General features: G+C 41.2%; 15 protein-coding genes across 15 annotated transcripts; 7 read left to right on the plus strand and 8 right to left on the minus strand. All coding sequences in view use genetic code 12, as the record gives it.

Moving 5' to 3' along the window:
- Positions 1–640: 640 nt before the first annotated feature.
- Positions 641–1,162, plus strand: NAT5 (peptide alpha-N-acetyltransferase subunit; the record flags this gene model as incomplete). Its single annotated transcript, XM_051754690.1, has 1 exon — positions 641–1,162. The coding sequence occupies one exon, from the start codon at positions 641–643 to the stop codon at positions 1,160–1,162; it is 522 nt and encodes a 173-aa protein (XP_051606425.1).
- A 78-nt stretch (positions 1,163–1,240) lies between these two features.
- On the minus strand, positions 1,241–3,277 carry KGF57_005109 (protein-transporting protein; the record flags this gene model as incomplete). Its single annotated transcript, XM_051754691.1, has 1 exon — positions 1,241–3,277. The coding sequence occupies one exon, from the start codon at positions 3,275–3,277 to the stop codon at positions 1,241–1,243; it is 2,037 nt and encodes a 678-aa protein (XP_051606426.1).
- A 279-nt stretch (positions 3,278–3,556) lies between these two features.
- Positions 3,557–5,329, minus strand: ADE17 (bifunctional phosphoribosylaminoimidazolecarboxamide formyltransferase/IMP cyclohydrolase; the record flags this gene model as incomplete). Its single annotated transcript, XM_051754692.1, has 1 exon — positions 3,557–5,329. One exon carries the CDS (start codon positions 5,327–5,329, stop codon positions 3,557–3,559), a length of 1,773 nt encoding a protein of 590 aa, XP_051606427.1.
- Positions 5,330–5,927: 598 nt separating this feature from the next.
- RPL15A (60S ribosomal protein eL15) lies at positions 5,928–6,542 on the minus strand (the record flags this gene model as incomplete). The annotated part of the gene is made up of 1 exon (XM_051754693.1): positions 5,928–6,542. The coding sequence occupies one exon, from the start codon at positions 6,540–6,542 to the stop codon at positions 5,928–5,930; it is 615 nt and encodes a 204-aa protein (XP_051606428.1).
- A 1,024-nt stretch (positions 6,543–7,566) lies between these two features.
- On the plus strand, positions 7,567–9,201 carry KGF57_005112 (RNA-binding snoRNP assembly protein; the record flags this gene model as incomplete). The annotated part of the gene is made up of 1 exon (XM_051754694.1): positions 7,567–9,201. One exon carries the CDS (start codon positions 7,567–7,569, stop codon positions 9,199–9,201), a length of 1,635 nt encoding a protein of 544 aa, XP_051606429.1.
- A 36-nt stretch (positions 9,202–9,237) lies between these two features.
- On the minus strand, positions 9,238–11,997 carry KGF57_005113 (mismatch repair ATPase; the record flags this gene model as incomplete). Its single annotated transcript, XM_051754695.1, has 1 exon — positions 9,238–11,997. One exon carries the CDS (start codon positions 11,995–11,997, stop codon positions 9,238–9,240), a length of 2,760 nt encoding a protein of 919 aa, XP_051606430.1.
- Positions 11,998–12,311: 314 nt separating this feature from the next.
- EAF7 (Eaf7p) lies at positions 12,312–13,535 on the minus strand (the record flags this gene model as incomplete). Its single annotated transcript, XM_051754696.1, has 1 exon — positions 12,312–13,535. One exon carries the CDS (start codon positions 13,533–13,535, stop codon positions 12,312–12,314), a length of 1,224 nt encoding a protein of 407 aa, XP_051606431.1.
- Positions 13,536–13,729: 194 nt separating this feature from the next.
- On the plus strand, positions 13,730–15,112 carry KGF57_005115 (mitochondrial 37S ribosomal protein uS4m; the record flags this gene model as incomplete). The annotated part of the gene is made up of 1 exon (XM_051754697.1): positions 13,730–15,112. One exon carries the CDS (start codon positions 13,730–13,732, stop codon positions 15,110–15,112), a length of 1,383 nt encoding a protein of 460 aa, XP_051606432.1.
- Positions 15,113–15,241: 129 nt separating this feature from the next.
- KGF57_005116 (S-adenosylmethionine-dependent methyltransferase) lies at positions 15,242–16,156 on the plus strand (the record flags this gene model as incomplete). The annotated part of the gene is made up of 1 exon (XM_051754698.1): positions 15,242–16,156. One exon carries the CDS (start codon positions 15,242–15,244, stop codon positions 16,154–16,156), a length of 915 nt encoding a protein of 304 aa, XP_051606433.1.
- A 20-nt stretch (positions 16,157–16,176) lies between these two features.
- Positions 16,177–17,628, minus strand: KGF57_005117 (tRNA 1-methyladenosine methyltransferase subunit; the record flags this gene model as incomplete). Its single annotated transcript, XM_051754699.1, has 2 exons — positions 16,177–17,523; positions 17,596–17,628. 2 exons carry the CDS (start codon positions 17,626–17,628, stop codon positions 16,177–16,179), a joined length of 1,380 nt encoding a protein of 459 aa, XP_051606434.1.
- Positions 17,629–17,763: 135 nt separating this feature from the next.
- Positions 17,764–19,647, plus strand: KGF57_005118 (rRNA (cytosine-C5-)-methyltransferase; the record flags this gene model as incomplete). The annotated part of the gene is made up of 1 exon (XM_051754701.1): positions 17,764–19,647. The coding sequence occupies one exon, from the start codon at positions 17,764–17,766 to the stop codon at positions 19,645–19,647; it is 1,884 nt and encodes a 627-aa protein (XP_051606435.1).
- Positions 19,648–19,704: 57 nt separating this feature from the next.
- KGF57_005119 (uncharacterized protein) lies at positions 19,705–22,041 on the minus strand (the record flags this gene model as incomplete). The annotated part of the gene is made up of 1 exon (XM_051754702.1): positions 19,705–22,041. The coding sequence occupies one exon, from the start codon at positions 22,039–22,041 to the stop codon at positions 19,705–19,707; it is 2,337 nt and encodes a 778-aa protein (XP_051606436.1).
- A 223-nt stretch (positions 22,042–22,264) lies between these two features.
- SRV2 (adenylate cyclase-binding protein) lies at positions 22,265–23,950 on the plus strand (the record flags this gene model as incomplete). Its single annotated transcript, XM_051754703.1, has 1 exon — positions 22,265–23,950. The coding sequence occupies one exon, from the start codon at positions 22,265–22,267 to the stop codon at positions 23,948–23,950; it is 1,686 nt and encodes a 561-aa protein (XP_051606437.1).
- A 523-nt stretch (positions 23,951–24,473) lies between these two features.
- YDJ1 (type I HSP40 co-chaperone) lies at positions 24,474–25,688 on the plus strand (the record flags this gene model as incomplete). The annotated part of the gene is made up of 1 exon (XM_051754704.1): positions 24,474–25,688. One exon carries the CDS (start codon positions 24,474–24,476, stop codon positions 25,686–25,688), a length of 1,215 nt encoding a protein of 404 aa, XP_051606438.1.
- Positions 25,689–25,876: 188 nt separating this feature from the next.
- Positions 25,877–27,370, minus strand: QDR1 (multidrug transporter; the record flags this gene model as incomplete). The annotated part of the gene is made up of 1 exon (XM_051754705.1): positions 25,877–27,370. One exon carries the CDS (start codon positions 27,368–27,370, stop codon positions 25,877–25,879), a length of 1,494 nt encoding a protein of 497 aa, XP_051606439.1.
- Between the last annotated feature and the right edge of the window lie 87 nt (positions 27,371–27,457).

A 27,457-nucleotide genomic window follows, 5' to 3' on the forward strand; every position in this document is an offset into this window, starting at 1 on the left:
GAGTCACAGTAGCGGTAGTAGAAGAAGAAGAAGTAATTTGTAGTTTTAATGTAAGAGTCTGTTTCCAATCTGTAGACGGGTGACAATATGTTTCCTCTTGATATGAAAAAGTGTGTGTGAAACTTTTGAAGTTTGGGTGAAAACTCCGCAGTTTTCTCTAAAGAGTAAACTATAGTGGAGGAGGTAGCGGAGTTTATTTTTTGCATATGAATATATTGCTCTTCTTCACTATAGTTTAGTTGAAGAAACTACTACTACTACTACTACCACTGCTATATATAGCAACCTACAAATTAAATCTGTATCACCTGAGGATGCCTGAGCGGTGTGGCTGTATGCGCCTGTTGTGGCATCTTTATTGTGAACATGTGTTGATCTCCAAAGACTCATCTATTACTGACAACACTTTTTTTCCTTGTTGAGTGCTGATCCTCTTTTGCTCTCTATATAAATGTGAATGCTTTACATTCAACTAGCTTTGTCGTACAAGTTTAACTAAAGTCATTGACCGTTCAAATCATACTTGAAGCTACAATTCTTTCGTACCATGCAATCCACACCGTCAGTACTGGAGAAAAAAAAAAAAAATTCTTTACTGCGAAAACTTTACTTCCCAACTCACTGACCATTAGTATAACAAATGGGAAGAAGCATAATCGCATTGGACGACCTAACAGTCAACAATCTTGGAGTTTTTGAAAAAATCAATGAGGTCAGTCTTCCCACCACGTATCCTCAATCGTGGTACACTGCATCGTTAAGCTCCTCCGATGTGATTGTTCAACTCGCCTTTTACTCAGAATTGCCTGTGGGCGCTATAAGAGCTCGGTCCTTCAATAACAACCAAATCAGGTCGTCATTTGCTGAGGCGGTAAATTCAACAGTTTTGCAGAAAACTCCCAATTGCGTATATATTGAAAGTTTTGCCGTGTTGGAAAAGTATAGAAATTTGGGAATAGGTTCAAAATTACTCTCGTGGGTGATTGAAGAGACAAAGAATAGATACATTCACGAAATCGTTGTGCATGTTCAAGTAACCAATGAAAAAGCTATCAATTGGTACCTCAAGAAGGGGTTTGAAAAGCAAGATTTGGTCAAAGATTACTATAAAGAGCAGGGTTTGGAATCGCCAGACGCGTACATATTAACGCTCCTGGTTTAACAACGGTCAAGGTTTCATCTTTCCTTCTTTGTACTTGTAGCTATATGTATATATTTGAGCTCTCTATTAAACAAAACATTATTCTGCTTCATCTTCTGTATCGGTATTGATATCGGTAAACACATCTTCATCTTCTTCCTCCTCATCGTCAACTTCCTCAACTTTACCTGACTTCTTTGACGTTGTTTCTCCTCTTAATGCTGCAAGAGCGCCTGCCAAACTATCCTCCTCGGGGTCTGAAATATCACTTTCCGAATCTTCATCCTCTTCTTCGTCTGAATCACCTGCTTTCTCTCTCTTGCTTTTTTCCATCAACTTCTTGACTCCTGCCAAACTCTTTTCTGGTGATGGTGCAACAACCTCCAAATCAACTGGAACATCGACATCTGACCCATAATATGCGTTACTCTTCATTATCAATCTGTAGTAGTATGTGCCAACGTTGCCCACAGCGGCAGGCAAGGGAATCTTGAAAGTACTGACAACAACCTTTTTACCATCTATCCACTCTTCTTGTGTTAAGTTCAAATTTGAAAGGTTAACATTCTCCAAAACGTATGCTTTGCTATTTTCCACCAACTTGTTTTCTCTTTGCGCAATGACGTAACATGTCCAGCTACAACGAACTGGTTGAGGGAAATAAGGCGTAAAAGCATAAGGTAATTTCGGTGCCAAGTCATTCACACTGAATGGATTTTTCATATACTCCAACGTCTCTTCATCTTGCAATCTGTCATCGTCAATTTCAGGACAAGATTTCAACCTTGGTGATTTTACAAGAAATTTGACGGAAATGTGCCCATTGGAATTGGGGGTCACAGTCTCTTCTCCTGGAACTTTGACCTCGGCCTCAATGATCCTAAGCGATGGGATCAGAGCAGCAACAGACATGGTTCGTTTAAACTTGTCGTCATCTTTGATTCCCAATACCTTTTGAGCCTCAGCTTGCTCTAGCGCAAAAATCTTCCCAAGCTTCTTCACTGGTTGTGCCTTGACTACATCCTCGTCGACAAATGGCAATTGCAAAAGCTCTTGATATTTGCCATTTGGACTAACAGCTTGCAAAACAGCCTTTTTCAAATCCTCTGCAGCAATAACCGCATCCTGTAATCTGAACACAAGAGCTATATCAACAAGACCATCAATCAAAAGCGGCAAAATTGCAATCAACTCAGTCTTGTTCTTTTCTCTCTTTGCATCGCTAGAAACATGACGATTGAAATGTTCATACACCAACTCCTTTCTTTCTTGCAAAGACAAGTCGGGCAAAAGATTATCAACATCTTGACTGTCCAAAACATGTTCAAGGATCACATCAGGAGTGAAAACTTTTGCTGGGTCCTTATCTGCAAATTTGCGAACAATACTAGCGGCGGTCTTGACATGTAACCCTTGCTTTGTATAATTCTTAACATTGTTCCACCATTTACCAACAACCAATGGCAACAAAACCCCAATGAGAGCAAAGTAAAAAATCACAACCAAGGATGAATATTTTCCTTCGACAAGGAATTTAGGGAGGGCAATACCATGAGTCGTTGGTTGCTCACCATCTGGATGTCCGTACTTGATGAAATTTTCCCTTGTAGTTTCGTCAGTTAATGCCTTATAAGCACTGGTCAACCTGATGTACTCTTGTTCCATTTTCAATCTTGCTTCTTCTGTAAGATCTCTTGGCAATTTATCAGGATGGTATTTCAAAGACAACTTTCTGTAATGACTTTTTATCTCCCTCTCACTAGCTGTGAATGAGACGTCCAATATGGTGTAAGGATCGAACAAGCCTGACATATCCGTCTCCTTGGTCAAGTACTTGCCAATGACAAAGACTGCACTCCAACCAATAATCAACACCAAAAGGGTTTTGTTGAAGATCCTCAGAGAGCTTTGCTTCTTCTTATACTCATTGAGGCTCTTTAAAGTGGGGACTTCTACTGTTTCTGCATTTTCTTTGATTGAACCCACGACATTAGCATTCACCTTTGCGGGATCAGAAGCGGTCAACCTGGTTGCATACCTAATGGTGAAAGGTATCAAGACAAAGCTCAACAATGCCAAGACAAAGAATGGCCAGGTCTCACCTTCCTCGTCATAATTGTACTCTGACGAAGCCATCTTTTAAGTGAAAAATGTGTAATCAAACTTCAGTGTGTGAAACTAGCTAGCTTTATATCCACTTCGCCATTTTCCACTGGTTTTTTTTTTTTTTCTAGCCAAACATTGTTTTTTTATGTTCTCTCTTTCTTTCGGTTGACGTGTTAGAGAGAAACACATTTGCACCTTCCCTCTTGCACCTCATATCTACAGTATAACATTACACAGCCTCTTATAAATAGAAACTTGATATTGAATATATACATGTACAAACATACATGTAGCACACTACGTAAACGATTAATGGTGGAACAAACGGATTGGGTTTTCAACGTAAACAATGTCGTTGGCATCAGCAGCATTGAATACGGCTTTGTCCATGACAGAGCCGCTTGGTGCTGCAATAAACTTGACACCAGATCTTGCAGCTCTGTAGACATTGTCTGGGAATGGGAAGAAAGCGTCTGACGATAATGCCACATTGTTCAACTTGTTCAACCATTCCTTTCTCTCTTCTGGAGTTAGTGGTTTTGGAACTTCTTCGAATTTGGATTCGTATTCAGATTTTTCAGGCTCTTCAGTTGGGATTTGGTTAGAAACATACAAATCGATAGCATTGGACTTTTCTGGTCTCTTTACACCTTTGGCCCACTTGAAACCCAAAACTCTTGGGTGTTGTCTCAACCACCAGTTATCTGCCTTGTCTCCAGCAAGTCTGGTACAATGGATCCTGGATTGTTGACCCGCACCCAAACCGATAACCATACCATTCTTGGCGTAACAAACTGAGTTTGATTGTGTGTATTTTAATGCAATGGTGGCAATGGTCAAGTCGAGGGCACCCTGCTCAGTCAAGTCCTTGTTCTTTGATACAATTTCCTTGAAAGAAGATCCCTTGATGATGGCATCATTTCTCTTTTGCTGCAAAGTGACTCCAAAAACTTGTCTATTCTCCAAGTTGGCTGGAGTGAAATTGGGGTCAATTTGCAAGATGCAGTATTTACCACCTTTCTTCTTCTTTAAAAGCTCCAAAGCTTCATCGGAAAATCCTGGAGCAATAACACCATCTGAGACTTCCTTGGAAATAATTTGTGCGGTTGGCTTGTCGACAATGTTGGAAAGAGCAATAAAATCTCCAAACGATGACATTCTGTCAGCTCCTCTAGCTCTAGCATATGCATTGGCCAATGGTGACAAATTCTCAATATCCTCAACAAAGTAAATCTTCTTTTCGACATCGGATAAAGGCAACCCAACGGCAGCACCAGCTGGTGAAACGTGCTTGAAGGATGCGGCAGCGGGCAAGTTCAATGACGCAGACAATTCTTTAACCAATGGCCACGAGTTCAAAGCATCCAACAAATTGATATAACCTGGAGATCCGTTCAAAACCTTGAATGGCAATTCACCTTCAGAAACAAAAGCTTGGGCTGGCTTTTGATGTGGATTAGCACCATATCTCAATGGCAATTGTGACACACCTTCAGCATATTGTTTCCTGAAAAAGTCTGAGATAGCAACATCGTAGTCAGCGGTATGCTCAAAAGCTTTCAACGCCAATCTGTTTCTAGTTTCTGAGGTAATTTGACCCTCTCTTAATTCCTTGAGGAAACTGGAGTAATCCTTTGGATCTGACAAAATAGTAACCCTTTGGTGGTTCTTGGCTGCTGCCCTCAACAATGTAACACCGCCAATATCAATTTCCTCAATAGCTTCGTCAACGGTGACTGCAATCTTGGAAACTGTCTCTTTGAAAGGGTACAAATTGCAAACAACATAATCAACTTTTTCAATTCCTTGTTGCTCCAAGTCCTTTTCATCACTGTCCATATTTCTTGCTAAAATACCACCATGGACAGCAGGATGTAACGTCTTGACTCTTCCACCGAGCATTTCTGGGGCATGGGTGATCGATGACACATCCTCCACTGGGAATCCGGCCTCACGTACCAATCTTGCAGTACCACCTGAAGCTAAAATACGGACATTGGCATCAACCAACCCTTTTGCAAGGTCCAAAAGCCCAGTTTTGTCGTAAACGGATAATATTGCTGTTTGCTTGTGTTCAGTCATGTTGGCGAAAAATTTCTCAACTGGATGCTAGAATAGTGAAAGATTGTATTGGAGTCTGATAACAATACCCGTCAATGCCTTTTTTTTTATGGCAAATACAAGTAGGCTGTTGTAGCAAAGTGAAGCAAATTGTGTGCCAATTTGAATTTTTAAAAGGGATCGAAATCTGATAGCCAAGGCAATTGACTTTATTTTTTGTTGTTTTTTTTTTGGCTTCTTCTTCTCTCAGTCTCAGTCTCAGTCTCAGTCTCAATCTTGGTCCTTTTTTTTTTTACGGACGGATGTCGCATGAATAATTTTTTGTGTATGGCGACTAAATTAATTCAATTAACACACGATTGACTCTGTTTTAACATAATTTCACAACCGCTCTAGACTGAAGTGTGATTATGAATCCACGGGCGGACGGGTGCTGTTCCGTACACACATTCGAAACAAAAGAAAAACCAAGTAACGCACTCTCTACATTCCATTGTTTCTAGCTCTCAAGTATGCATTAAAACGTACTCACAAAAAATAAACTCTACGTTTTAAACTATTAACTATACATGCAACACTCGGAACCATGAAGCAAAGCACCGCATCCAAGGGATCAAGCTTAATGTCTGTATCTCCACAAGGACAAGGTGTTGTGCTTCTTCCAGGTGTGTCTTCTACCAGCTCTGGTCTTGTTGTACAAGTGTCCCTTGTTAATACCTCTGGATTTCTTACCAGCTGAAGTGAGACCTCTAGATTCTCTGTGTTTGTGGACAGCGTTGGCAATCCAGTTGTATCTTGGGTCTCTTCTGATGGCCTTGTGTTGAGGATCAACCAAGATAACTTCGTAGTACTTGTAGGTTGAGTCTTGGTTAACCCAGTAGGAGTTCAAGACTCTCAAGTTAGCAGCTCTTCTACCAACTCTTTCTTCGGCAGTAGATCTCAAAGATCTTTGGTATTTCAAGTGGTTGACACCTTGGTTGGTTGGCTTACCGTAAGTAGCACCCTTTGGAACTGGTCTCTTTCTACCACCTCTTCTGACTCTGATTCTGTAGATAACAAAACCTTGCTTGGCCTTGTAACCCAATCTTCTAGCCTTGTCTGGTCTAGATGGTCTAGAAGCTCTGTGAATGACATTCTTTTGTCTGTATTCCCAACATCTGACTCTGTAAAGGAATCTCATGACGTCGGATTGCTTCTTTCTTTGCAATTCTTCCAAATATTTGTAGGCACCCATAATTGATAATAGTTTCGACTTGAAGTGACGGTGTGGTAGTAACCAAGTTCAAAAGAGGAAATAGTCTTGAGATGATTTTCCAGTTTTTTTTTTTTTTCTTTTACAATTGTCGGTTCGTTGTTTGTTTCGCACAACTATGAAAAAAAAAAAAAATTCAATCAAACACGAAATTGAATTTCTCAAGTAGGAGGTAAATGATGGAGCAGTCTAGAAACCCTTCGAGAGTTGCAACAGCAAAGACGTGTGGTCCAATGTGTACTACGTAGGAGGTGTACATAAATAGCCCCAAATGTAGCTAGTACGACTTTGTGGCCTGCCAACAGGCACTTGTTTGAGGAGACATATTTTACTACGTGTAGGGCTTTAGCCCTGTAACGCTACCGGTTGCAATTTAATTGTAAATAATGCTGGATTACAGTAGTCAGTTCTTTAACATACTACCGTATCCCTTGGGCTTCACAGGGCTTGTGCTTTGTTCTTCAAGCTTAGAAATGCATGGAATATGGTTTGAATAGTCACTGTAGCAATTTTTACATGAACAATTCCCATTTTGTATTACGTCCGTAGCAAGTCTCAATTGATTAAGATGGAATACCCTTTGTAAAAAAAAAAAAAAAAAAAAAAAAGAGGAAAAGAAAGCTTTGAATAAGTGAGTATTATACTTCTAGAACTGCTCTGCTGGTTGTCTACTTGCAATATGTGCTTCTTGTTCAAAGTTGAGGAGGTTTACAAATTATTTGTACTCAAATTACAAAAATAATTAGGAGTTAGATGTGGGATGTACCGATGAATGCGTCTAATGCATTCCTTCACTACTAAAAAATAACAATGTCTCTAGTACAGTATACTATTATATACTCATTTCGATCAAAGGAATGCACTCTAGCGTGTTTTGATGTGATGAGCATGGGGGCGTTGTAGAGTTCATCTTTGTGTCACCAACGCGACAGAGGACTCCAGAAAATTCCCCGATGCTCATCACATCAAAACAACTGTTCTGCTAGGCAACTATTTAGAACCCATCATGAGTGAAGAAATAACACCCAAAAATAATGGCAGTGATACATTTGAGGAAGTAGTACCGGTAACAAACTCTTCAGTGGTGCCGATTGAAAATGCACACAGCCAAGGCATACAAAATAATGACATTACGCCAAAGAATGAATTCGCAACAGAACAACCACTATCCGTGAATGACTCGGAGGAAAACAAGTCACAGGATATGCAGCAGCAAATTACAGAAACGCATGCCGAGCAAGGGCTGTCGAAGGGTGATTTTACAAACTCCCAGCTCAATGAGGTGGCAGTCACACCTGAAAATGATTCACAACTCAAGAGTTCCTCAAATGAAGAACAAGAAGAACGAAAAGAGGAAACTCCGGATCAAATAGCTTCTTTCATTACTCAAGGCCAAAGCGGAGACATCAAAGTTGATGTTCTTTCTGATGATGAGATCGATGTGAAGGATGTTTCATCTGATGATTCTAGCAGTGAGGATGATAGTAACTCAGGTAATAGCGACACGGATCTGAGTGAGGAAGAAGATGAGAATGAAGATGAGCAAGAGATGAACGAGACTGGTTTCGAAGGTGATGAGGAGGAGGAGGAGGTTATAGATGGTCCAATAAAATCTATAAATGAGGTTACCGATGAGAAAGTGCCTTCGCTCCCCGAGGGTTACACTGTACCTTACAACGCACCCATTGAAGAAATTGGTGAAGTTACCGGGCTAGTTGACAAAGCGGTCATCATCAAGGCAAAAACATCGGGAGAATTTCGTATTTTGAAAGAAGGTTCTGTTTTGTGTTTGGAAGATAAGACACCTATCGGATTGCTATACGAGATATTTGGCAGAGTGCAGCAACCTGTTTATACTGTCAAATTCAACCTGGATGAGGATTTCCAGAAGTTTAAGGACAGCAAAGGCAAAACCGTGTTTTACGTGGTCCCCGAATCTCAATTCTTGTACACTGATACAATAAAGCATATCAAAGGAACCGATGCCAGCAATTGTCATGACGAAGAGTTGCCTGAAGAAGAGCAAGAATTTTCTGATGATGAGCAAGAATTAGCTGCAAAGCAAGCAAAGAAGAGGAAAAAGAACAAGAACAAAGTTGTCAAAGACAGAGAGCATTCAAGTATTAGCGCACACAAGGCGCATATTCCAGCATATTCACCCATCACCACTTCAAGACCAGGCTCTGACTCTGCCAGGCGGACGCAACATCACAGGCCCGGTCCTGTTCTGTCATACTCGCCACATTTGCCAACCTCATCTCATACGTATCCACAATCTCAGCCTTATATTCCACAGCCAAACCAGTTCGCCGCGCCATCTCCTTACCACCAAAACAATATGTACAGCAATCCACAACCCCAATATCAGCAAAGTGTACAAAGTTTTGGGACGGCCCCACAATCAAGTCAGTTTGGACAAATTCCTTATGCTCAATCGCCACAAACATTCTCCCCATATGGGCACATACCCTACCAACAACCTCCCCAAAACCAGTTTCAACAATACATGCCGAATCCTAATCAGGTTCTCCCACAGACTCCACATCAAAGTGCTGATCCTGCTCAATTAGCACGTCTACAAGAGTTATTGATTCTACAAATGCAAAATCAACAGCAACAACAGCATCCTCCACCACCGTAATGAATGACAAATAACTTATCCTTTATATATACACCACTAAGTAGCTAAAAGCAAATCTAAAACTTCTTCACTCTCCTCCAAAGTCTCTACGGGGAACCCGGCATTACGAGCAACCTCAATTGCATAGGAGCGGTCACTTATGCCAGGCACCAATGTATGGTCGATACGAAGTGGCGAATTGCAATCAAACTTGAAAGCCGTAGTTTTGTAAAACTCGAGACACTTCTGGTCCACGTTTCTCGTTTGAAGAATATCGCGTAGCTCATTGCCAAAATGTGTTGCAAAAAGAGTTCGACATTTAGTTTTAGTCAAGAGATGCACCAATACTGCGTATGCAATTGCCAAACCTTCCTTACCACTTGTACCCCTTCCCACTTCATCAACTATCGCGAAAGAATGCTTTGTACCATTGAGCAAAATATTACTTGTCTCGATCATTTCAACCATAAAAGTGCTCAAATCATTGAACAAATCGTCAGATGCACCAATTCGGGTGAAAATCTTGTCCACAACTCCAATAGTGGCACTATCGGCAGGTACATATGATCCAATTTGCGCTAAAATTATTATCAACGCATTTTGCCGTAAATAAGTACTTTTACCGCCCATGTTGGGGCCAGAAATGACCCATAATTTGGAGCTCAGCCCAAGCTTTGTATCGTTGGGGGTGAACATCTCGCCTGACCCTTTTAAGCTCGACTCAACAGTAACATGTCTTCCCCTTGTTATTTCAAGTTTTGGTGTTTTTACTACTTTTGGGCACACCCAGTTGTTTTCATCGGCAATGACGGCAAATGATGCCGTGACATCCAAAAAGTCGACGGATTTTGAAAGGGACCGTATTGAAGGTAGTTCATTGAGCATCTTCGCTTTCAACTTCTGAACCACTTCGTCTTCTCTCTGCTTAATGGCCGCCCTCGTATCTTCAATTTTGCTTTGTAATGCAGTCCAATTGGGAGGATGATAAAGAAAGGATTTGGCGAAACGGTGTGAAATATCAGACTCCAAAACATCAGCAATCTGTGCAATTTGTTTGTTTGCGCTGATATGTAGGATATTGGTATAGCTGTTATACTTATCCTTCTTCACAACACTCACCTTTGGGTTGTACGTTGAAAGAGTGCTCTGTAAAGAACTCATATATTGTTGTTCCTTTTCTAGCAACTGTGCAAGGTCTCTATGCAACACAGACAAGTTTGAGTTGTAATCTTTTCTAATGCCAAAAGTCGGCACTCGTTCTGGACTCTCCTCTAATTTGTAGCTCTCAAAAGAGTCGCCGGGATCAGCAATCCCAGCATCTGAGTCAGTGTCCTCTACTACTTCCAGCATAATTGTCTCGTCTTCAACAATGGCATTCGATATTGACTCAGCCACATCGCGAGGTACGTGGAAATCACCGACAAAATCTGAAATCACCTTGTATGCCATCTCTTTGTCGCGACATACTTCACACAAGAAATCCTTTAGCTGCTGGAGTTCGTTCAACGCATCGGCGACTAGTTTCAAATTCGCAACGTCATCGCCCCTTCCAGCTGATAGCCTTTGAGCAATCCTCACAAAATCGGAAAGTTTCTGTAGACGTTGCTGGACCCCAATTCTCAAATGCTGATTCTTAATGAAGGTTTTGACATATTTTTGTCTCTTCTCTATCTCCTCGATGTCCAACAACGGCGACTTTAACCACTGTGCCAACAACCTAGCACCCGAAGTGGTGCAAGTTCTCCTTATTGACGAAAGCAAAGTCCCAACAACTGAAATTCGACCCGATGTCACTCTATCTGTAAGCTCCAAAGCTTCTCTAGTTCTTGAATCCATTTGAAGGGTTGATGCATTGTAGTACCTTGTAGGTAAATCCAAAAGTGAGTCAGCTTTGGGCAAGTTCTTGCTTATATATGACAAAGCCATAACCAATGCCGACTGCTCTTGCATACTCAAGTCTTCGAACGCTTTTCTCACAGCTTGCACACTGGCCCTGAATTGAGGTTTCAAACCAGAACTTTGTGATTTGTGATACCGCACGCAATATCTTTGAAGCACTTGCAAAGGCGGGTGCCATTTTACCAATGGTATACTAGACTCATTGTACTCTTCTGAAATTAAAATTTCACTGGGATTTATCCTTGCCAAGTCTGATATTAGACTTCCAAGTGTTGTTTGCTGTACAAAAGTTTCCCCCACTGAAACGTCTACCCAAGTCAACCCCACGGACATGTCCGGATTTGCGGGAATATTGGTGGCCCCTGAAGGAAAAGAAATAGCAACCAAATAATTGCTTCTGCTGTGGTTTAGGAAAGATTCATCCACCAAGGTTCCCGGGGTAATTATTTTGGATATCGACCTGTGAATCAAATTCTGATTCGTTTTGTCCATACTCTTATCTTGATCAACAATCGCAACGATTTCGCCACATTCTTGGACCAACATCTCTGTATACTTTGTAACCTGGGACAAGGGAAATCCGGCCATTGGTATAGAATGGTTACTGGTTTTCTTGAAAGCAACACTCAACCCTAATTTGGGACCAAAATTCACAGCTTGGTGGAAGTATAATTCGTAGAAACCTCCCACTTGAGTAAGGAACACGTACTTTGGATGCTCGTCAATCATGCGTTTGATATAGGTATGCAAAGCACCCATCGCCTCGGTTCCACGCACCTCTCCCGAAACTCTATCTGTCCTACCTCCTCTGTCCCATTTAGGTAGGCGCTTTGGACATTTCTTAGTAGTAGTGAGACCTCTAATGTTGAGGATACCAGTCTGTCGAGCAAGTCTAGTTCCATGAATTAGTAGCCTCATTCAAATGATTTAAAATGATGAATAGAGAGAGAGAGAGAGAGAGAGAGTGTGTGTGTGTGTGAAAGAGCTGAAAAAAATGAAAAAAGTGGATGTGAAACGCGTTTTGCAATTTAAGTGGTTTCAGAAGAAATATTTTACAAATGTTTTGAAACGAGTTGTGTTGTGCACTTGTGATCATTCGTAAAGTAGAGACGGGTACATCTGCAGATTTGGGCAATGATTCCTTGTCTCAGTTCTTCACTTTCGAGGCTATGCAAGAAATAGTGTAGAATTTTCAATACTGAAGCAAGTTTTTTTTCATTTGACTTAACACATTATCTTTTCCTGGAACTACGTCTAACGGGAGGGGTCTGTCGATTTGAAGTGTGAGTAGTATTACCTGCACGACTTGACCTTCTAGTTGCTGTTTTGGAAGATTCGACAATTTCCTTTTTGGTTTTGTCGCTAGCCTTTTCGGCTTTGATCAGCTTCTTCTTATCAAGCGTATCTTCTTCAGAGTCATCCTCCTGCTCAACAGCTTCGTTTTCTTTACCTTTGCCCAATTCATGTTTGTCATCATGACCAGTTTCGTTGTCATGCTCAATATGTGCTTCTGATCTGGTTCTTCTTCTCGCAGGTGGCGGCGAGGAAGCGCGCGTTGTGGATTTGCCTTTATTTGAAGATGGCTCAACTGCTAGCTCGTCCAGAGAGTCCTCAGCCTTGACACTGGATCTTAGCTTTTTGCGAGGAGGTTCTGCTGAGGTATTATCGTTATCGGCGTTATGTCTTCTGCCTCTGGTTCGTCTTGCAGGGGCTGCGTCTGTAGCATCTTCATCCACGCCAGCTTCTGCTGCATCAACAGTTACTGTCGTCTTTTCAGCTGAATTATCAACCTCTTCTTTAAGAGAATCATCATCGTCCAGTTCATTGTCCTTGGTCTCGTCTTTAAACTTATCGTGAATCTTATCAGACAGTTGATCCTTGTTGGTAGAGTCGTCAACAACAGAGTTTCTCAATCGTCTTCGGGTTGGGAAGTCTTGTTCGTGGGAGACTTTTCTGCTCTTGGCTGTATTTTCTGCGTTGCCCTGTTTCTCTGGTTTCACAGCAACCACCTCACCTTGACTATTGGTCTCCTCGTCCTCGCTGTCTGAATTAGCAATATTGTTAGAGTCTTTCTCTTTTGCAATTTTCACGGGAGGCTTTCTTCGTTGCGCTCTTGTTTTTGGAATTTCCTCGCTTACGGTTGAATCGTCACTGCCATTCTCGAGGTTGTCATTGTTTGCAACTTCGTCACTGCTGAGCCCCTCAAGAAGGTCAATTTTCGGAAGATTATACAATTGTTGCAATTTTTCCCATATATCAGACTCGCTTAGAGGAGTTTCCTGTGGTTGTATGTCTTCATTAATTTTACCTATTATGATAGCCATATTCTCGTGCTTTTTTGGACCTGCTGGCTTATAATCGCACACTAGGCTGAATAGCTTTATCTCCTCGTCAATAGACCAAGACCTGCTCGGTAGCAATTTCTTTTCATTCAGTGTGGTCTCTACCTCTGACATTGGGGAAGTTTGGTTGTCCTCTCTTGCTTATTACTCCAGTGCAAACCCAAAAAACATCTATACACAGGTTGGGAAAAAAACTGAGAAGCGAAAAACAAACAAAAAAAAAAAAAAAAAAAAAAAAAAAATTTTTTTCAATTGATTTTCTATTACTGTACTAAAGGTTATATTCACAAACACTCGTTGCTTGAACTATGCCGAGAAAGTTGGACAATGTCTCTCGCATGGTGCGAGGTCGCATCGGTATGTCCATGAACCGGCTCAATTTGTTCAACCTCCAAAGAAAAGTTCCATTGAATTATGTTGGGAAAACTCTATATCAACAAAAATGGGCTGCTAAAGCAGAGACTAGAGCATACCATGGAGAGCATTTGAAAGAAAAGAGGTTCAAAAAGGTTTTGTTTGAACCTGAGTTGAAGACATATTCTCAACTTGATGCGTCGCTAAAGTCACAAGAAGTTGCGCCAACACCCATCACCTTGCAAACTTATGCCACGTTGGAGAAAAGACTTGAGTTTGCGTTGTTTAGAAGTATGTTTGCTTCGTCTATTAGGCAATCAAGACAATATATCATGGGGGGATATGTGAAAGTGAATGGAGTGGTGATCAAGCACCCATCTTTTCCCTTGAAAAGTGGTGACGTGTTTTCAGTCGATCCTGGGAGAGTACTATACGCCTTGGGCAAAGCAAAACCAAGTTTAAGTAAAGCTATTGATACAGACAACAAACAGATAAGGTACTGGAATCATTACGTTAAAATGGCTCGCAAGAACCCTCAGAAAGTTTGGGAAATGCAACAAAATAAGCCCGAGTCTTTGAATTCTCTCGCCAACATCGAAGCAAGGAAGAGGAAACAGGACAAGCAGCATAGTGGAGAAACCATCATGAAAGCCCAACAAAAAAAGGTCACAAGAAAGTCGATATTGAGTGATATTGTAAAGTTAGGTAATGCAGCAGGCGCAAATCTCGCGGCAGGTGCTTTTGAAAAATACGGAGATAAACTTGCCAAGGGAAAATGTTTGCAAGTTTATGAATCACTAGCACTGCAGAAATCCCGTCTTTTGACTGATAGTTCTTCAGAGTCTCTAGATGCATATTTTTCAAAAGATACCGAGAGAACGCCAGAAGAGAAGGCTTCATTGAGACATGTCAACAATTTGTTGAGGGAACTAGAAAAAAGCGAATGGGAAAGAATACGTTTGGAGTTTGAAAATTTGGGTACTGGAGCAGCATTTTATGATCCGTCGTATGCTGAAAAATTAATCCCCGTCAAGTCCTTAAATAAGGAAGAAATTTTGGAGGACGAAGCAAAGGCAAAAGTGAACTTGCCATGGCAAAGACACTTGTTTGGACGTAAAGATGCCTCAAAGCCATATTTTACTCCATGGACGCCTAGACCATTCCTTGGTGCTTTTGCAATTTTACCTTCTCACATTGAAATTTCGTTTGACACTTGCCATGCTGTGTATTTGAGAGACCCGGTGGCTAGACCAGGTCATTCCGAAGTCATCTCTCCTTTCCCAGAACATGTTCACGAAAGAGCTTACATGTATTACATCAAGAAGGGAATGTCATAGTTTGTACATAGATTATCAATACTACTCACAGTTTTTTAAATTGACACTTTTGTAGAAAAACGGATAAAGGGAAGAGTAGAAAAAATATTCAGCTCCATGAAAACATACCCCAAGGTATACTGACTTTCGATGCCGCGACTAGACGGGAAGGTTGTCCGTCAGGCAAAGAAAATATCCGCTTTGTTGCCGCCACTACTACCTGCCAACCGAAGCATAGAAAGGGCACTTTTGGAACTCAAATGGATCAAGGATGAGCTACCCAAAGACCAATGGCACTCCGCAGTGAACAGACGTTTGAAGCTAGAGCCATTACAGTACATATTAGGAAATCAACCGTTCGGAGACCTCAACATCATTTGCGAACAAGGGGTATTAATTCCTAGATGGGAAACGGAAGAATGGTGCACCAGGTTGGCCGATCTTATACTGGAGAATGCATGCAAAAGGCTTGTGATTGTGGACGCATGTACAGGGTCTGGTTGCATTCCACTATACTTGAGAGACAATCTTGCATCTGCTGATACAATTTACAACATTTGTGGGTTTGACATATCAAAGGAAGCAATACATTTGGCACATCGAAACTTATTGTCCAACAGGCACCGCAAGTTCGAGGAGTCAAATAGAGTTCTGTTTCAAATAGCGGACATTTCAGATGCAAATATAGTTTGCAAACTACCTGTACATAAAATCGATTTGGTAACTGCGAATCCCCCATACATACCATTGCTGGACTATAAAAAGCCTGTTATTCGTGGTGGTGTGGAAAAATCGGTTAGACAGTATGAGCCTCAACTAGCTTTAATTGGAGATGTCGACCCTTATAAGCAATTGCTATGCAACTTGGTAAAACCTTCACAAGCTCGTGGTTTCATATTTGAAGTGGGATACTACAAGCAAGTTGATTTCGTGCGTAAGTTGTTGGACCGAAGCTGGGCTGTAGGATATATGAACGATTCCGCTGGCAGAGTTCGCTGCGTTGTAGGCTGGAAGTTAGATACAGACCTTGATATATTAGAACGTCTATGTGATGCTATAATTTAATTACGATGTGCATAAATACCTTATTTTGAATTTTCCTCAATAGTCTCGTCATTGTCAATGGACTCTACCGCGAGTGTCTCAGGCTCCACAGAAGTTTCTACAGTATCCTCTACACCACTAACTGGAGCACTGGGGGTAGCAGATCCATCCGACTCCTCCCTTCTTCTCTTCATTCCTTTGCCAACAGCAACAACGCTTTCATCTGGAAAGACCCTAGTGCCCCATAAAACATACCCTCCTCCACTTCTCATGGTCATCAAAGGATGCATTCTTCCTGGTATAGTTTGATATGGTCTGGCTCTAGTTTCAAAAACAGACGATGCGATTATCCTTCGATCATTTGTAAAATGCTGCTGAACCTCTGCCAAAAGTTCCTTGTACTGATTATAGATGACCAATGGTCTCGATCCACCTATTTTTGGTATGACATATGTTAGAACATCGGGCATGTACAAGGTGGACATTGACACAAAGCCATCAAAATTCCCTTCTTGTACCAAATCAATCACTTCATTGACATTCTTTGCTCTCTCGCGTTTTCGCAAAAGCTGCTCCTTGAGTTTGGGTTTCTTGGGCTCAAAATCTTCATCGTTGAGCTGTATTTTCTCATTCTCAGGTTCAACAAACTGTAGCCAATTAATAGGTTTCACAACTGTATCAATTACCGACTCATCATAATTCGAGTGCCTCAACATGATTGAATTTGCATGTTCGTTCTCATGAAGAAGAACAATTGTACCTTTCCCGTTCATCCTCTCCATCATCGCATACACTAGTAACCCACCAGTTTCATCAATTACTAGATATTTCCCACCAGGGCGAATATTTCCATACGTCATCATCAACCCCAAAGATTCAACGCTCAAGTCTAAAATCTTTGAAGAATCTTTCTCCACATTGTATTCCAAAAGCTCGGCAGCTCCAAGATATTCCACTGTAAACCGACGAAGGAATTTTTGTTGCTTTCGTTTCAAGTACTTTTCTTGTGAAAATATAGTCTTCTTGTCAAATCCACCGTGGTTTGCAATCATTTTCTCAATGATTAGCTGTCCAACTTGTGAAGATGCTCCACTTCTCTTCAACTCGTCTATGTCGTCATTGGTCAATGTTTGAATCTTGGCTCCAATGTCTATGATATTTTGATTGTTCTCCGCACTATTGCTAAACATCCTCGTCAATTCTTGTTTTTGCGCATCCTCATCAGCATTCCAAATATCACCCGCATCAGTGATGCTTTTAATCACTCTGACGGTGTTGTCATCCACGATCTCAAATGAAGACCCGAGGGGATGGCCCAAAATACTCGAAACCTCAAAGGATCCAAATTTACCCAAGCTTATACGACCAGATTCTTGTAGTTGTACAAGCTTGAGTCCCTTTGAGGGTAGACGTATAAGTACATGCTGACCTATCCTTATCGTGGAATCGTTTGCGTCAACCATGATGGAGAGATGTACGCAGTTGTTGCACATTGGATTTTTACACCAGTTTTTTTTTTTTTTTTTTTTTTGTTTTTTTCTCTCCTCTACAGTTTTGTTCCTCATCTCATCTCTGAGACTTTTCCAAAAACAACCATTTTGCATTGAGAGGCTCTAGTATAGTCAGATATGGGAAGGAGAGCAAAGAATAAGCAAGGGTTACCACCTACGTATGATGAGTTTCAGTCGCTGAAGGAGAAAAAGGAGCACAAGAAGAGAAAAGTTAGTGAAGATGATGCAGCAGTCAAATCCTACAACAAAAAGTCCAAATCAAGTACAAAGGATACAAGTGAAGAGTCTTTGAAGAAATCAAACAAGTCGCAAAAGAAGTCAAAAAGTACACACGCAGACAAAGAGCAAGTATCGGACGATGTTGATTTGCCAGAAGTAGATTTGGCGGAGTTGGCGTCAGCAAGAAAGTCCTTGTTCGATGAGTCTGATGAAGAGGAACAAGAAGATCTAGATGAGGATGATGAACTCAATGACGAATTTGAGGATGGCGACTTGGCAAATGCAGAATCGGATGAAGAAGATCGGGTAAAGCATATGTTTTCAGATGACGATGAGGATGAGCAAGATTTGGATGATTTAAACGCAGAGAATATGGAAGCGTATTCGAAACAGCTTGATGAGGAGGATGAACTTGAAGCGGAGGAAGCAGAAAAGGAATTGCTCGAGGAAGGGACTGTGCAGCCACGGGCTAAAGTGTTACCAACCGAGGATGAGGAAGAGCAAATGGAACAAGGTCCCCAAGATGTCACCATGGTGAGAACAAGAATGCTTGAAATTGTTAAAGTGTTGGATAATTTCAAAATGCTAGCAGAAGAAGGGAAATCAAGAACCGATTATGTTACAAGATTGTTGAAGGACATTTGTGAGTATTTTGGTTATTCCGAATTTCTAGCTGACAAGTTATTCAATTTGTTTTCACCTTCCGAGGCTATTGAATTTTTTGAAGCTAATGAAACAGCAAGACCAATCACTATAAGAACAAACACTCTCAAAACTAGAAGAAGAGATTTGGCACAAAGCTTGGTCAATCGTGGTGTCAATTTGCAACCAATTGGTTCGTGGACAAAAGTGGGGTTACAGATTTTTGACTCGCAAGTACCAATTGGAGCTACTCCGGAATACTTGGCAGGACAGTATATTCTTCAAGCTGCATCTTCCTTCTTACCGGTGATTGCGTTGGACCCTCAAGAAAATGAGCGTATCTTGGATATGGCAGCTGCGCCGGGAGGAAAAACAACCTATATTTCAGCGTTGATGAAGAACACGGGGTGTGTGTTTGCCAATGACGCAAATAAGGCAAGAACCAAGTCGTTGATTGCAAATATTCATCGTTTGGGATGCAAAAATACAATTGTATGTAACTACGACGCAAGAGAGTTTCCCAAAGTTATTGGAGGTTTTGATAGAATACTATTGGATGCCCCTTGTTCTGGTACCGGTGTTATTGCCAAAGACGAAAGTGTCAAGGTAAGCAGAACTGAAAAAGATTTCATGCAGATACCTCATTTGCAAAAGCAGTTATTGTTGTCTGCTATTGACTCCGTGGATGCCAACTCGTCAACGGGTGGTGTCATTGTTTATTCCACTTGTTCCGTTGCCGTGGAGGAAAATGAAGCAGTAGTTGATTACGCATTGAGAAAAAGACCAAATGTCAAGTTGGTTGAGACTGGTTTGGCCATTGGTAAAGAAGGGTTTACTTCTTATCGTGGTAAACATTTCAACCCCAGGTTGAGCATGACAAGGAGGTACTATCCGCATGTATACAATGTTGATGGGTTCTACGTGGCCAAGTTTAAAAAGATTGCATCTTCGCCTCACGATGTCTCCAAGGCAGGAGCAAAGGAGAAGGAAAGTGCTGCAAGGGCCGAGGCAGAAGAGGAAGGTATCATTCACGAAGATTTCGCAGTCTTTGACAATGAAGAGGACGAGGCTCTTATCGAAAAGTCAAAGAAGCACAGTTTGAGAAAGAAGGGTATCAACCCAAGTGCCAAAAAGGTGTAGCTAGATGATAAAGTATATAATGACGGAAAAAGAGAAAAGAAATACGACACTTCTCCGCTATAGAATACAAGCATTTCCCAACCCGTGCTCTTTCAAATACTCTGGTCCATATTCCTCAAATTCAGCTTTAGTGACGTACGCATGTTTTGAATCATCAGAATTAGCCCATTTGTACATACCGTGCCATGCATCCAACAACGGATCTTTTGCAGTCCGTACGTGAAGTGGAGTCTCCACTGGCAAGAACTCTGTGAAATCTCTTTTAATTCTGTTTTGGAATCCTGGCAAGAGAGCCAATCCTCCAGTTATAAATACATCACGAACCGTGTTGTAAGATTGGCCTCCAGGTTGAAAAATTCCATCCAAACGTCTGCGTAGCAAATCACTGGAAATCTCGGTGATTCCAGCTTGATCAAGACCACCGAGCGTTGGCTGAAACAATATTTCTGGAACCCTTATGCGTTCAACATTCAAATGGATTTGGTGGTTTTTCCTTATGATTTCTGGGTGATTTGCAATCTCCTCCGGTGCCAATCCCTCGGCTTGCATCTCAATTGTGATGTTTGGTCTAGGACCGTGTACAAACTTGTGAAGTACCAGGTTTCTCCAATCAAAAGTGTTGGCTACAGCAAAAGTATCTTCGTGGTGGAAGTTTGGATCATGCTTCAAAAGCTCCTCCTCGATTGCGAGTATTCCTTTGTTGAGCTCATTTAGCTCTTCCTCCACAGATTGATTGGAAATCTCTCTATACGCATTCCAGTCATCGTCGTTTGTTCCGAATGTGTCACTCGGATCATTATCAATTGTTGCATTGGCATTACGACGTCTTTTCCTAGATGCTGCAGAGGTGGATCCAGTTTCGTCATTTGCCAAATCGGCAATATTCTTCATACGTTGTTGTGCAACGGCTGATTTTCTATCCTTCATTGATTCAAGCAATTTTTGTCTATCTCTAACTCTGCTAATGAGCTCAGCTAACTCAAGTTTCTTTGAAGTGCACCAATCATCCAAATCTCGTTCCCTCCATTTCCTTTCCTCTTCCTCGCGTTTCAATTGTTCTTCTTGTTCTTGTCTTTTCAATTCCCTATTACGCTCACGTGCCTCTGCATTTGCCTTGAGCAATTTCTGTTTTCTTTTGTCCTTCACTTGCTCTGGGGTTAATTGATCATCAGGAATGTCAACTAATGGCCAAGCCTTTGCAGGGTCGGCGCCTTCTTCCTCGTCATCTCCCTCTCCACCGCCATCCTCGGTCTGGGCTGCCCTTTTAAGTGATCTCTCCAAAGAAGCCATGTACTTTTTAAAATCATCAAGATCGTCAAACCCATCACGTACTACCAAGTCCTCAAACTCTGAAGCAGACAAGTTTGCGTTCTCTTCTTTAAACTTGGAGTAGTAATCCCACTCCTCCTGCTTCTGTGCGAGCTTCTCAATTCGTTTCTGTTGAGCTTGCTTTTGCAATCGCTTACCTTGCTCCTTACGTTTCTCAGCTTGTCTCGCCAACTCCTCTTCGCTCTTTTTGTTTTCAGTATTGACAGCTATCTCAACTGGTGCTTGGACAACAACATCCTTCTTTTCCAAGACATCCATATCTAGTATATGTCTCAATTCCTCTTGGTAATTCTCTGAGACATAACAGAAATCTTTAAACAAGTTTGTAGTGTGATTGACATTTAATTTATTAGGGAAATAAGGGTACTTTAAACTCAAAAGTTTGGACAAGTACAGCTGGGATTGGTCACCGCCCCAATCAATGCGCTTGGCTTGTGAAATTATTCCGTTACCATCAAGTACAGGGATTATCGATGTCAGTTCGTTGCCAGTGCCAATTACCAACCCTGTAGACCTTCCATCGGAGTTGGCATAATACGAGAATAACGAATCAAGACCAAATGAAACTTTAGGCACCTGATAAGCTTCAAATAGTAGTTCATACATGGTCTTCCGTTGATTGTAAGGACACGTTAATGGTTCTGTCATAATAATGGGGTTATTAACTTTTCCATTTGTACTTTGTACCGACAAGTGTTCAAAAGAGTAGTCAAGCATAAATTCGATATAGTCCCAGTTTGTTATCAATGGACCGTCATATGGAGTCTTTGTTGTTGATTTCAATGCAGAGTCAGTCAACACATCATTCCCAATGATGGTCAATGTTTTCGAAAGCTTCCGATCTCTATGTCTCGATATAACTGCGGGGAAAATATTGTTTGGCTCCGGACTATTTGTAAGTCCAATTCTCCATGTGGATGTACCCAAATCCATGGCGATGGGAGTATCTGTTTGATAATTGGCATAAAAGGGTTCGGGTTTATTAGACCCTATAACAACATCTTTCAAATAATGAACTTCCTGAGCGGGAAGTGATTCATCCTCTGATTTTGACTTTGATGGCATTGAAGTCGGGAGTAGACACTTTCTTGATCGTAGAGTATAAAAGGTATCGACTTTTTCTACCAATCTTGAATGCTGCTTCATTTTCTTTTTTTTTTTCTTTTGCTTTAGCCGAAGTTCTCTCGCAAGTCGAAAAACCTCAACAGTTCCAAACTCCGTTTCGTTTTTTCTTCTCTTTGGACAAGTATTGCCATTCGCCTGATTCTTATTTCTACAATTAGCTGATATGTCTGCGGAAGAAAGTCAATTCAACGTTCAAGGTTACAATATTGTTACCATTCTCAAAAGGTTGGAGGCTGCCACGTCTCGTCTTGAGGATATTACTGTGTTTCTGGAAGAAGCAAACAAACAACGCAACGGAACTCAGGCTCAAGCTGCCAACTCGACACATGTGCCTCAAGGAAATAGTGCAAATGAGACATTGGATAGTACTGCTTCTGCATCCAGTGTTTCTTTGGGCGAGACTACAACCCGAGTCAAGGTGGTTCCGCAAGAGAAGAAGAAGAAGAAGAAGTCCATTCTCGCATTTGAACAATTCATTCATGATTATGTTGTTCCCTTTGTTGATACATCACACCAAATCGATCCTGTTGTTGGCGAGTCTGCCAAATTGTTTGCTGATGCCTTTGTTGAGCAAACAAAGTTTTTGGAAATTGTATCAGAGTCGAGAAAACCCGATATGGTTGATCCACTTTTAGGTCAAGTCTTGGCGCCCTTGAACGATAAGATTTCAAGGATTAACAACTTGAAGGATGAAAACAGGAGATCATCCTATTTCAATCACTTGAATACTTTAAGTGAAAGTGGGGCAGTGTTTTTTTGGATTGGGGTTGACACTCCAGTGTCGTATGTTTCTGACATCAAGGATAGTGCCAAATTTTGGTCAGATCGGGTCTTGAAAGAGTACAAAGATAAGGACAAAACCAATGTTGATTGGGTGAATCAGATTGCGCAAATTTTTGATGCATTAAAGAGCTATGTTAAAGAATACCACACCAAGGGTGCTGCTTGGAATGCCAACGGCAAGCCATTTGTGGAAGCAGTTGAGGAATTTAACTCTTCGACTAAAGGGTTGGCTGGCGACACGCAGCAGAACAAGAATAGCACCGCATCTGGTCCTCCAGCTCCAGCTCCAGCCCCAGTCCCACCACCACCACCACCTGCTTCCTTTTTTGAGGAATCATCTACACCTTCCAACAACAGCACAGGTACCTCCTCAGAAGGTGGAATGAATGCGGTTTTTGCTCAATTGAATCAAGGTTCCAATGTTACTTCCGGTTTGAAGAAGGTTGACAAATCCGAAATGACACACAAGAATCCCGAGTTGAGAAAGCAACCACCTGTTGCCCCAAAGAAACCAAAAACTTTAAGTGGACATTCTACATACGCTGCCCCAACCACCGCTACTGCTGCTCCTAAAAAGGCACCTAAGAAAGAATTGATTGATGGAAGTAAGTGGATTATACAAAACTTTACACAAGGCGATGTGCAAGGACCCATCGTTATCGACACTGAAAACTCCCAATCAGTGTTTATTGGAAACTGTAGTGATATCACTATTCAATTAAAGGGAAAGGCCAATGCTGTAACAATTTCCGAAACAAAGAAAGTTGGTGTTGTTATTGATTCTTTGATATCTGGTGTCGAGATCATCAAGTCGCACAAATATGGATTGCAAGTAATTGGATTGGTGCCAATGATTAGCATTGACCAATCTGACGAAGGTTCCATATATTTGTCCACAGAGAGTATTGACAATGATTGCCAAATCTACACCAGTAAAACTACAGCATTGAATGTGAATGTTCCTGAGGCAAACAATGATTTCAAAGAATTGGCTGTGCCAGAGCAAATTGTGTCTACAGTGAAGAATGGGGTTTTGACCAGCTCAATTGTTGAACATGCTGGTTAGGCAGCTCTAAGTAGTGTAGTAACTTGGTAGCATAGTTTTCCTTATTTTATTTTTTTTTTCTTTCTAGAAGATTCTGCAGCTATGTGTGTGTGTGTCTGTGTGTGTGTGTATGTGTGTGTGTCTCTCTCTCTCTCTTCTGTTTGTTTTTTTTTTTTTTGCGTGTGGTGTAATAACAATAGTGTAGTTAAGATTTATGAGAGTATATATTACATAATACAAAAATCGATATCGTGCGTCTCAGATGAAATTTTTTTATTTTTTTTTTTTTAAGAAGACTTCACTTTTTGACAACCAAAACATACACCCCAACACTTTCCTAATTCAAGTCTACCACAGAGGGCTTTAACAAGTATTCTAGTCTTTTCCACTTACTACTGCAAAACTCTTGATAAAGGACTCATCAGTTTAGCTAATTTCCAAAAAGAACTTACTTAGAGAATATCGTAATAGATCATATATCATACACACCCTCCCACACCCTCCCACACACACACACATTTTTCACATTACAAAGTAAAGCAAAATGGTTAAAGACACTAAATTCTATGACACTTTGGGTGTATCCCCCAGTGCAAGTGATACCGAGTTGAAAAAGGCTTACAGGAAGGCAGCTTTGAAATACCACCCGGATAAAAACTCTACCCCAGAAGCTGCTGAAAAATTCAAGGAAATTTCCCACGCCTATGAAATCTTGTCTGACGAACAAAAGAGGGATATCTATGATCAATATGGTGAGGAAGGATTGTCCGGTCAAGGTGGTCCAGGCATGAATGCCGATGATATTTTCTCTCAATTCTTTGGTGGCGGTTTCGGTGGCGGTTTCGGTGGTGGTCCTCAAAAACCATCCAGGGGTAAAGATATCAAGCACAGTATTGGATGTACTTTGGAAGATTTGTACAAGGGTAAGACCACCAAGTTGGCTTTGAACAAGACTGTATTGTGTAAAGAGTGTGATGGAAGAGGTGGTGCTGAAGGTAAAATCAAGGAATGTTCAGACTGTCATGGTACTGGTATGAAGTTTGTCACTAGACAGATGGGTCCTATGATTCAAAGATTCCAGACTGTATGTGACAAATGTAATGGAACTGGTGATATATGTGATCCAAAGGATAGATGTCCCAAATGTAAAGGTAAAAAGACTGAAACTGAAAGAAAGATTTTGCAAGTACACATTGATCCTGGTATGAAGGATGGTCAAAGAATTGTTTTCAGCGGTGAAGGTGACCAAGAGCCAGGTATCACTCCCGGTGATGTCGTATTTGTTGTTGATGAGAGACCAAATGCCGAATACCAAAGAAAAGGAAATGATTTGTACAGAGAATACGAAGTTGATTTATTGACCGCATTGTCCGGTGGAGAAATTGCTTTCAAACACATTTCTGGTGACTGGATCAAGATAAATGTCAACCCTGGTGAGGTTATTTCTCCTGGTGAAATGAAGACAGTAGAGGGCCAAGGTATGCCAATTTATAGACACGGTGGTCATGGCAATTTGATTATCAAATTTTCCGTTAAATTCCCACAAAATCATTTTGCTGATGAAGACAAACTCAAACAGTTGGCTTCCATCTTACCACCAAGAAAAGAAGTTCAAATTCCAAAAGGTGCTGAAGTTGATGAATGTGAGATGGTTAAATTCGATCCTGTTAAGCACCAACAAAGAACTAGAGGCTCATACGATTCGGATGATGAAGAAGGTCAAGGTCAAGGCCCAGGAGTTCAATGTGCTTCTCAATAAATGTGGTTTATAGATTTTTATTTCTTTTCATCTTTTCTAGTCTTTCTGCATTCTTTATCGTCGCTTCTCGACATACTGAATACACATATAGCATTTGACTAATGGATATAGAAATTGACAGTCACTAGATAGAAAGTACTGGGGAAAAGTTCGACAGGTTACAGTTGTAGTATAGTCTATAAGAAATTCTATATCTGACCCTTGGATTGGCCCAGTTTGATTCTTTTACTGACTGAGTAAAGAACGTATATCAAGCACAAATCAAACATGAGGCAGAAACCAGCCACTAGAGTATACGTGCCTCCTAGGCCCATGGCAGCAATCATTCTGTCCAACACCCCCACGCCCAAAGCAGCTAGCCAACACCTCATCAAATTCAAGCAACTGGTGGAAGCACTACCACGACCAGGATGCAAGTCCACCAACAATGTAGTACAAATGGAAATGAACACTGATGACGAAAATGCAATTAGCACGGTGGAAATGATTATTGAAATAATGTGCTTGTTATATTGGATGCACCATCCAAAGATAACTAACCCTATAATCATTAACGCAGCGGGGGCCACGCATAGAGTTAGTCTTGTTGCGACTTGATTGAAAGGGGGTCTTTGATCAAGTGGGAGATCCTCCACTTGCTTGTCATATGCAGCCTTGCGTTTTCGGTAATACCAGTTCATGAACCTGCCCACAGACAAGGAACCAACAAGGCAAGCAATACCCTGCGGTAGGTAAATGAGACCGACGTGTAATACACTATAATTGTATTTTGACGATGACTCAAGCTCTGTTGAAAGTGATGTCAATACCATTGTCCAAGATGCAAAATGTAAGCCTGAGGGTAATAGTGTTAAAAATACTTCCTTTTCAATGAATATGCGGAATGGTCCTAAAATATCAAACGGCTCCTTGCTGGCTATCGTAGGATAATCATTGGTCACTTTCCTTTGGAACGAAGGTAGATAAATTGTCATTGACTTATGTACAGGGTTCTTTGGCATAACCGTTCCATTGCCCACAATACGTCTTGAAGTCTCTGCAAGTATGAAGAACGCTAGTACAAAAGTGACACCTCCACCGATTGCCAAAAATACAAAAATCGACCTCCATGTATTGAACCCACTAATCAAAGCGGCACCAATCAATCCTCCAAGGCCGTTTCCCAATAACTGCAATCCCGACACTGTACCAACCATACCACCACGGTTTTCCGGTGTGCAAACATCACCAGAGACACCAGAACTTATGGCAATCACGGGTGCTATCCCCGCTGCTTGAACGCATCTTAGCACCGCTAGTAGCCAATAAACATTTGTCTGCGAAATAGCAATGCATGCAGCAATAAACACCAAAATGCTAGCTAATATGACGGGTCTTCTTCCAAAAGTGTCTGCTAAATTTGACGATATGGTTGGAGTTATCCCCTGAAGCAATAAGTAGCACACGACTGAAATGTTCAAAATGTCCTCTGTTGTATGAAAGTAGGAGGTTAATGTCGGTAATGCTGGGAAATAAATTGGCGAACTAACTGTACTCCAAAACCCAACAAGACCAAGGATAATGACTAATTGCACTTTCTCATATTTGTGGAAAATGGTATACGGGTAAGCCAGCTTCAGTTCAGTCGCATGAGGCAAATCATACTCTGGATCATCTTTGGGCAATTTCTCTTGAACATCCATAACTGTTTAGTGGGTTGTGAGTAGCCGTATCATGTACAAATTGAAGCAGAAAACAGAAAAAAAAAAAAAAAAAAAAAAAAAAAATAA

Source organism: Candida theae, assembly GCF_024610275.1.
Source record: "Candida theae strain CBS 12239 chromosome Unknown scaffold25, whole genome shotgun sequence".
In the NCBI taxonomy this organism is placed as follows: Eukaryota; Fungi; Ascomycota; class Pichiomycetes; order Serinales; family Debaryomycetaceae; genus Lodderomyces; species Lodderomyces theae.